Source organism: Hyla sarda (assembly GCF_029499605.1).
Source record: "Hyla sarda isolate aHylSar1 chromosome 1 unlocalized genomic scaffold, aHylSar1.hap1 SUPER_1_unloc_1, whole genome shotgun sequence".
NCBI lineage: Eukaryota > Metazoa > Chordata > Amphibia > Anura > Hylidae > Hyla > Hyla sarda.
The window spans coordinates 1,271,156-1,281,705 of NW_026607570.1; the positions used below are offsets into that span (position 1 = coordinate 1,271,156).

The 10,550-nt window shown below is 39.6% G+C and overlaps 1 protein-coding gene across 1 annotated transcript; it reads right to left on the reverse strand.

Moving 5' to 3' along the window:
* Window positions 1-8,074: 8,074 nt before the first annotated feature.
* LOC130297906 (uncharacterized) lies at window positions 8,075-9,605 on the reverse strand. The gene is made up of 2 exons (XM_056550755.1): window positions 8,929-9,605; window positions 8,075-8,313 (listed from the first exon to the last, which is right to left on the reverse strand). Exons 1-2 carry the CDS (start codon window positions 9,572-9,574, stop codon window positions 8,240-8,242), a joined length of 720 nt encoding a protein of 239 aa, XP_056406730.1. The 5' UTR covers window positions 9,575-9,605; the 3' UTR covers window positions 8,075-8,239.
* Between the last annotated feature and the right edge of the window lie 945 nt (window positions 9,606-10,550).

Below are 10,550 nucleotides of genomic sequence, written 5' to 3' on the forward strand. Positions count from 1 at the left end.
GGAGAATACGGAAGGACAAGAGGGGGATACGGAAGGACACCACCACTCAATGTGACACTTGCCCTGATCATCCGGGCATCTGCATTAAGGAATGCTTCAGGGAGTATCACACTTCCATGGACTACTACATTTTCCCTTTTCATTTTAATTTTCCATAATTTGACCCAAATTAAAAATACAGAGTGTGTCACAGGAGGGGGATATGGAAGGACAAGAGGGGGATACGGAAGGACAAGAGGGGGATACGGAAGGACAAGAGGGGGATACGGAAGGACAAGAGGGGGATACGGAAGGACAAGAGGGGGATACGGGAGGACAAGAGGGGGATATGGAAGGACAAGAGGGGGATATGGAAGGACAAGAGGGGGATACGGAAGGACAAGAGGGGGATATGGAAGGACAAGAGGGGGATATGGAAGGACACCACAACTTAATGTGACACTTGCCCTGATCATCCGGGCCTCTGCATTAAGGAATGCTTCAGGGATTATCACACTTCCATGGAGCACTACATTTTCCCTTTTCATTTTAATTTTCCATAATTTGACCCAAATGTACCAAGTCCAGAGTACATTCCAAATTTTAACCCCATAAACCACTAAATTGCCCATAAAAAAAAAATCTCATTAAAAAATAAAAATAAAAAACGGATAAGACCTCTAGGGGTATTTTTTCCAAAAATGGGTCATGCGTCACCGAGTCACTAGCATCGGGGTCTTTTTTTTTTTTTTGTTGCCTCAAATGTGCAGCGCTCTCTCCTTACCTGAGCGGGGTGCACATTTGAGGTAACAGAATAGGGACGGCCACACACATCACATTCCCAGAATGATGATTCAGAGCATAGGGTTTGGGGCGGGCATCATTTTTACTTTTGGCTATACTCTAGGCCATCATTCTGGGAATATAATTGGCACATCAGTAGTTAAATTATAATTTTCATTCCCCCCCCCCCCCATAGTACACTTCATCCATTCCTGGAAAATAAATTTAGGGAACACCCGTCTAGTTCCCCCTATACACCTTCCCCAGGGGGTGTACTGTCTGTAATGGGGTCACATGTGGGTGCTTCTTTCTTGTATTTTCCTCTGAATATATGTAACCGTCAGCTACTGATATACCATAGGCCTCAAATGCAAACAGACCTCTATGACTCTTGAGCCTCTATGACACCCACATATGGGGTATTTCCATACTCGGAAGCAATGGGCTTACAACATTTGGGGGCATTTGGGGTAACACCAGCATTTTTGTGAAAAAAACCCTATTTTGTCATTTTACGGCCCACTGTTCAAAACACCAGGGAAGTGTAAATACTCACTGTACCCCTTGTTACGTTCCTTGAGGGGTGTAGTTTCCAAAATGATGGCACTTGAAGGGGGGTCCCACTGCTCTGGCTCCATGGTAGCTCTGTAAACGCTTAAGGCCCCTGACAAAATTCTCCCAAAGCCGAATGGCGCTCCTGCTGTTCTGAGACCTGGTGTGCACCCGCAGAGCTGCTAACATCCAAATATGAGGTATGTCCTTACTCCAAAGAAATGTATTTACAAAAATTTGGGGTAACCCCAGTATTTTAGTGTAAAAAATCTAATTTTTCCTTTTCAAATCCCATTTTAATGAACATTTATCAAACACCTGTGGGGTGTTAAGGCTCACCGGACCCCTTGTTACGTGCCTTGAGGGGTGTAGTTTCCAAAATAATAGCCATGTGTTTTTTTTTGTTTTTTTTTGCTGTTCTGGCACCATAGGGGCTTCCTAAATGTGACATGTCCCCCAAAAACCATTTCAGCAAAACTTGCTCTTCAAAATCCCATTGTTGCTCCTTCCCTTCTGAGCCCTCTACTGCGCCCGCCGAATACTTTACATCCACATATGAGGTATTTCCTTACTCAAGATAAATTAGGTTACACATTTTAGGAAGATTTCTCTCCTATTACCCCTTGTAAAAATTGAACAATTGGATCTACAAGAACATTCCAGTGTAAAAAATGAAGATTGTGAATTTTCTCCTTCACTTTGCTGCTATTCCTGTGAAACACCTAAAGGGTTAACACGCTTACTGAATGTCATTTTGAATACTTTGAGGGGGGAAGTTTTTATAATGGGGTCATTTGTGGGGTATTTCTAATATGAAGACCCTTCAAATCCACTTCAAACCTGAACTGGTGTCTGAAGAATTCTAATTTTGAACATTTTGTGAAAAATTGCTGCTGAACTTTGAAGCCTCTGATGTCGTCCAAAAGTAAAAACATCTCAATTTTATGATGGAAATATAAAGTAGACATAGGGGGAGATTTATCAAGAAATGTCTATGTTAGATCACATTTCCACCATTTTTTTGTCTATTCTTTGACTAGCGTTCCCCTTAGTCATCAATAATGCGCAGGAGTAATGATGGATAAGGTGCAGCTCTCCTGTCTAAACGCCTTTTCTAAAAAAAGAGTCAGACCAACAACCAGAGGCCTGGGTTCCCAACGTACATGTACCTATAGGGTATAAGTACAACAGCAAAAAAAAATTTTTGTATCAATATATCAGAATAATACTTATTACCATCAACCTATTGTGTACTCCTACACAAATATCATAGCAGAAAAAGAGAATGGAGACACTTATAATGTAAAAATTATATAACTTTATTAAATATACATTAAAAATTAATTAATATAAAATCACAGATAGGGAGAAGCATCCACAAAGTGGGAAGACAAAGGCGTTGCTCACAGACAGATCCACATTAGTAAGTTATATAAGGAAAAGTAACATGGTGCATGTTGTGCATTAACAGCACATATATAGGCACAACAATGCTCTAATTATCATACAGTACAATGCACACAGTGAAGACAATAGGCATACCAAACTGTAACATCCAGTTCCTAACAGGGTCTGCTGGAGCAACGCCACCCCAACGCACGTTTCGGCGAGTCCTTCGTCCTGGGGGTGGCGTTAACTCAGCAAGCAATCCTATTTAAGGTGGTGTCCACCAATCAGAATTTGCCATAAAATTACCTTTAGAGGAATCACCTGTCTCTCTGCTATAGTCGGCGCATAGGGTGCAGCCTCGGCCGGGCGACGCCACTTCCGGAATCCGCGTCACACGCCAGATCACATGACGCGGTCACATGACCGCATCACATGACCGACCCTACAGACACAGACCCGGAAGAGCGCCGTCCCCCGGACCGCACTCATGCGCACAGCAGACATGAACATACTGGGTCTATTGATCAGCATTAACCCCGACGGCCCCGAACCCAGAATTGGGCGGAGCCGTCGTGTCCAGGCAGACCAAGAGATCCAGCATTTGATAGATTTAAGCTTCATATACACTAACATAGGAAACTGTCAATGGGGGTATATAACATTCATCAATAAATAGAAGGGTCATTGTTAATTTGCTGTCATAATTGAAAAATTCATAGATAAACATTTAAAAAATATATATATTATAAAAAAATATATTGCTATATATATATATGAACAATTGATAGCGCAAAGGGAACCTTTTAAATTATTTTATTGTATAAACATAACACTCGTGGTAGTGATTAAAATATGTGTTAGCCACCATACACTACTTATATTGCCGCATCCATTTATAGAGATGTATCACAAGTTGTAGTCCATATGTTCCTTTAGGCCACAATGTTCATTAGTGCGTTTTTAAAGTGCATATGAGAGTGTGCGTTTTCTACTTATTATTCAAGTACCCACCCCCGATTGGTGACTTCTCTAATATAGATATATTTGTTGACATGGTAACCAATGACTTAAAAAGGCTAGACCAAAAAAGAATGAGGGAACAGAACCTCACGAGAGAAGAGAGACAGGCTATGACTGCATTAGCCAAAGATCCCTCCCTGGTCATCAAACCCTCGGACAAAGGAGGAAATATAGTTTTGATGACCAGGGAGGAATACAAAAGGATGTGCTTGGACACCTTGTCAGACAGGGAGTGTTATAGCAAACTGAGGAAGGACCCCACAAGGGAATTTGCAGAAGAGTTAGTGACTATCCTGGATGAAGGTAGAAGTTGCAACCTACTAAGTAAAACAGAATACGAATATATGAAGCCAAAAACCCCCAGAATGGCATGCTTTTATTCAGTACCAAAGATACACAAGGACCATCCCCCTTTAAGAGGGAGGCCCATTGTGTCGGGTATCGGCAATCTAACAGAAGGGGTGAGTCAGTATGTGGATTGCATACTGCGCCCCTTCGTATATGCCCTACCATCATTTGTTCGTGATACGACAGATGTACTACAAAAATTGGAAGACCTAAGATTGGAGGAGGGATCGATACTAGCATCCCTTGATGTGGAGGCGCTGTACTCCTCCATCCCCCACAACAAGGGTCTGGAGGCAGTACAATACTTCCTAAGCTCCAGAGGCATTCAATATACATCGCATAACACACTGGTAATAAAACTATTGAGATTTGTTCTCACCAGGAATTATTTCCAGTTTGAGGGGGAGTCCTTCCACCAAAGCCGAGGTACAGCGATGGGGAGCCCCTGCGCCCCCAGCTTCGCAAACCTGTACCTCGGCTGGTGGGAGGACCAACAGGTATTCAATGAGGAGATGGCGTCATGGACCAGTCATGTAAGTTTATGGCTAAGGTTCATAGACGATATTCTCATAATTTGGTCGTCCACTGAGGAGAAGTTCTTAAGGTTCGTGGAAATACTAAATAGAAATAACTTGGGGTTAAAATTTACCAGTTGTATAAGTAAGGATCATATTGCATTCTTGGACCTAAAAATATGGATCAAACCCGACAACCACATACAAACTACAGTGTATAGAAAAGAGACAGCTACTAATTCCCTACTTCAGTGGGACAGTTGCCATCCACGCCCACTGAAGCAGGGAATACCAACGGGACAATATCTTCGGATACAAAGGAATTGTTCTTCACTGGAAGACTTTGAGACTAAAGCAAGGGAGTTACGGGTAAGACTAAGGAGTAGGGGGTACCCGAATAAAGTTCTGAAGAAAGCGTACCATAGAGCATTAACATCTAATAGATCCCATCTACTAACCCCAAAAGTAAAGCAGGACTCCAACGATGTAACAAGAGTTATTGGAGTCTTTGATGAAAAAGCAAATGAAGTACGGGAGATCCTAAACAAATACTGGGGAATATTAAGGATGGATAAAACCCTGGATAGTATAATTCCTCATACCCCACAAATAACATACAAACGTGGACAAAATCTAAAGGATAAACTAATAAGGAGCAACTTTGAACCTGAACAGAAAAAAGGATGGTTTACAGAAAAACCAAAAGGAACCTTCCCGTGCAGTAAATGCACAATGTGCCAATATGTACATAAAAGCAGTGAGTTCAAAAGTAGTGTAACAGGCAAACAATATAAAATGCAACAATTCGCGAACTGTGAAACAAAAGGCGTTGTATATCTCCTAACGTGCTCGTGTCCAGCAAAGTATGTGGGGAAAACGTTCAGAGCCCTTAAGAAACGGCTACAGGAGCATGTGGGAGATATAATCCATATGAGGGACACTCCAGTTGCAAATCACTTTGCACTCAAACACGAAAGTGACATTAAAAGTTTAAAAGTGCAGGTGATAGAAGTGATACCTCCCCCACCAAGAGGAGGAGACTGGGACAGGAGCCTACTACAGAGAGAGGCATTCTGGACATATACACTGGAGACTGTAAAACCGGGAGGACTAAATGATTTTATATCATATGCCTGCTTTATCGAATGAAAAAAAGTAAACAAAAACATGCCGGCCCTACTGTACAAGAAAATAAAATAAAACAAAAATAAATATAACATCAGCCTGTAACTCACTGCAAAAAGATGAACAACAATTACTATAACCCAAAATAAACTACCTCGAGATAAACAAACATTAAACAATAAAACAAAAATAACAAAAAAACAAAAACACAAGAATTAACACAAGAATTAATCAAGCAAACGATGATAATATCAAATATTTGTGTTATAAAATAGAAATTTTCAATGAATAGAAAAGAATGCACAAGAACAAATGAAAATCCCAGATGATAAAGGGTTAAAATGAATGAAACGCAAGCCACCTACCTGATTGATGGAGACCGGAGCTCAGAACGAGGGCTGGAAAGCATACCTGAGCGCATAGTGTACACTCCCCACCCGAAAACACCCAGGTGATCCAACCAGATCGTAAAAGATACTGAAGGAAAAGCCCTGACGTAAGAGATTATGATTGGACCTGAGGAAAACATGTGACTATGGAATAGGAGGAGTTACAGATATAAAAACACGGCGGGAAGTCATTTGAAGTACGGCCGTCATCAGTGCCGCATCTAAAAAGGATACAGGAGGAGTAAAAAAAGCCGAAAACAAGTCCCGGAAGAATCGTAAGAGGAAACGCATCGGACCGGCAATTACCTATAAAGAAGCTCCCATCCGAAAGAAACTAGAAGCACCAACTACTTAAGAAGCCGAAAAAGAGATAAGTGCAATAAGTGCTATGTGTAATAAGGAATATGTGCAATAAGTGTGTGCAATAATTTAAATAGACATGATCATAATGTGCAATATGCATCGTTCTATGTGCAAATATCTAAAAGACTGTGACATAATTTGCCATTAACAGATGGACATTAAGTTGCTATAGAGGCACACAATCGAAATACCTCTATGAATAATAAAAGCACATCCAATACTTCTGTTAATACATGCACATAACCAGTACGGTTACCACACATGGACAATCAAGGTGTGGGAGGCACGTACAGAAGACAGAGGTCACAAATGTACTAGCGCACCTTGAATAATAAGTAGAAAACGCACTAATGAACATTGTGGCCTAAAGGAACATATGGACTACAACTTGTGATACATCTCTATAAATGGATGCGGCAATATAAGTAGTGTATGGTGGCTAACACATATTTTAATCACTACCACGAGTGTTATGTTTATACAATAAAATAATTTAAAAGGTTCCCTTTGCGCTATCAATTGTTCTACACATTATTGGGAGACCTAACAATATACGGTACGGACAAGTACCTTAGTGGATTACGTATATATATATATGTATTCAAAATAACAATAAAAATTATATTAATAAATAATAATTAGTGTGAAAGAATAATAGTATTATAATTGTGAATAAAAATTGTGAATATTAATTAGATGTTAATAGTGGTAATAAGGTGTAACTGTGCTAAATGGTTATAGTGCCATAAGAGGGGAGCATTAATAATAATAGAAAATTATATGGAAAAGTGAATGTATGAGAAGTATATGTGATGTATAAAATATGAAATCAAACCATTATATATATATGCATATCCATACACATAAAATGTGATACTGTGTTTAATATATAATATGAGAAGTGAATGATGATATAAAATAAATAATAAAAAAGGGGAAGTAATAAATTAATACTACTGTAAAGTGCAAGTGCAATATAAAGAAATATATATGTAATGTATGCATAATTATATATATGCATAAAAAACATTTATAAAGAAAATGTGAAAATTATATAAAAGTTTATAATCATAAATGTAATAAAAATTGTTGTGATAATAAAAATGTATTCATACATCAATCAATTAAAAAGATGAAAATTGTATAGTGAATAATAAATACAGTGCAAAATTATATATATAGAGATGAGAGTATATGTGCATGAGCCCATATTTGCACCTACAAAAATACACTCATAGCGATAGTGAAAAAAGTGAAAAAAAAATATATATAAGGGTATCTACATACCCAAATATCAAGTGATACACAAAAAACGTGAATGGTGAAAAACAAATAAGAATTAGAAAAATGAAAAAATTGAATGGAATACAAGGAAATGTATAAAAAAGGGGAAGCGAGAGGAGGAGGGAAAGAGGGGGGGGGGGAAGGTGAAAAAAGGGGGGGAAGGGAAAAGAGAGGAGGGGGGGACAGAAAGGAAGGAGGGAAGGGAAAGGAGGAGGAGGGGAGGGGAAGGAGAAACAGGGGAAAATGGGAGAGGGGGGAGGGCAGGGGAAAGAGAGGAAGGGGAGAAGGGGGAAAAAAGGGGGGGAAGGGAAGGAAGGACAGGGAAAACAGAGAAAAGAAAAAGGAAAAAGAAAAAGAAGAAGACCACATAAGATCTCGCACACTAAAATAAATAATTAACGACAGCAAGATTAAATCCATACATTATATCCAATCAAGATAAGGTACAATGTCTACCCCATATGTCAGTCCCCATAACATTCATAAATCTTGTTAATAGTCCGCATATAGGATCCCAGGATTCCAAAAAAAGGGGGGGCTATTGGTCACGCGATGATGTAACACCACTGAAATGAAAAAGGGGAAAAATTGGGAAAAAGTTTATTAGTACATAAAACCCATTAAAATAATTAAAAAGCAAAAGCTGCTGAGAAAGACGTCAGGTGGTCAGAGAAATGGCGAGAATGGCAATACCTCATTTAACCCTTGTGGTTGTAAGGAGTTCAAACGCCAGATCCACTTGCTTTCACATTGTGCTAATATTTTTGGGACATCACCACCCCTCATGCCTAGATCAATCATATCGATGCCCTTTACTTTCAATGCCTTAGGGTCCTCACCATGTTCAGCCAAAAAATGTCTAGGAATAGATTTCAACTCCTCAGGATGTGCATGTTCGGATGCCAGTCTAATGTCTCTCACATGTTCTCTAATACGAACCTTTAAGGCTCTTGTGGTGAGTCCGACATATATTTTTGAACAAGGACATGATGCGTAGTAGATTACAGCTTTCGAATTGCATGTAATATGATGTTGAATGCTGAAAGTCTTAAGCCCTGATGAATCTATAAAACTATCACTTTTTTCTACATTCGGACACGCAACACATTTTCCACAAGGGAAACATCCATTTTTAGGACCCCTTCCGCCAAAAAGGTTTACAGTACTAGTGATATACTCACTTTTCACTAAGATGTCTTTTAGATTTCTGGCTCTTCTTGCAGTCATCTGAATCCGTGGAGGTATGTAATGCTGGAGGATAGGGTCCGTTCTTAATATAGGAAGATGTTTTTCAATGACCCTTCTCATGGTGTCCCACTGATCATTGTAATCTGAGATATATCTTACTGTGTCGTCCGGAATCGGTTCCTTCTTTCTATGTAATAATTGATGTCTCGATGTTGCTTTGGCTCGTTTGTATGCATATTTTAAGCATCGCTGGCTATAGCCTCTCTCTTTAAATCTTTTCTGTAACAATTTTGCTTGTTCTTCAAATCTTTCATCTGAGGAGCAGATCCTTCTAATGCGTAGATATTGTCCCACTGGAATGGCTTTTACAACATGTTTTGGATGAGCAGATGTTGCATGAAGGTAGGTGTTAGTCGCAGTCGGTTTTCTGTAAATATCAGTCTGAAGGAATCCATTGGAGTCTTTAATCAGAGTCACATCTAGAAAAGGAATCGAAGTATAGTCATATGAGTAAGTGACTTTAATATTTTTGGTGTTGTGGTTGAGTTGACGCATGAATGATTCCAATTCATCTGTTGTACCCTGCCAGATCATGAGGACGTCATCAATGTACCGTGCCCAGAAAAGGACACGTTCCATTGAGAGGTCCCCATGATCTGACAGGAATAGATCCCTCTCCCACAGCCCCAGGAACAGGTTTGCATACGAGGGCGCACAAGGCGCCCCCATAGCAGTGCCCTGGAGCTGCAGGTAGAGGGATCCATTAAATGTAAAAAAATTATGAGTAAGGACAAAGTCTAATAGTTGACATATGAACGAAGACATTTCAGATTTGACATTACTACATCTTAGAAAAAATTCCGTAGCTTCCAATCCATCCACATGACGAATACACGTGTATAAAGATTCAATGTCAATGGCTACCAACAGGGTATCCTTTTCGAGATGTAATCCTTCAATTCTCGTAAGGAGGTCATTAGTACCTTTCACAAACGAGGGAAGGCATTCGACTAAAGGCTTTAGTTTATCATCTATAAATCTAGATACATTTTCCGTCAAGTTACCATTACCTGATATTATTGGTCGTCCAGGTGGTCTCTTCAGGTTTTTGTGCACCTTAGGCAATAGATATAACGTGGGTATTTTCGGATGTGAAACAATGAGGGCTCGATGTAATTCTGGTGAAATAACTCTCTGGGTTTCAGCGTGTGTCAGAATCTCCCCCAAACTATTTTGGAAGGAAATAAGAGGGTTAAATGTTAGTTTTTTATAACACGTACTTTCCCTCAGTTGACGACGAGCTTCAGCCTCATACATATCTTTGGGCCAGATAACCGTGTTTCCGCCTTTGTCTGCAGGTTTAATTATAGCATCCTTCAAATTTTTTAGTTTCTCAAGGCTTAATCATTGATCATTAGTGAGGTTGTCATGAGTAACTGTCTTAGAGATCTTTTTGAAATCTTTGTCAACCATTTTGACAAATGTTTCAACGACCGGACAGACAGACAGTGACGGAAAATTTTTTGACTTAGGTTTAATACACGTGGGTACCTGGTCCTCAGGTGAAATTTCTTGTTCCATAAGAAGTTCGTCTAAAGTGCGCAAGGCCTGTCTC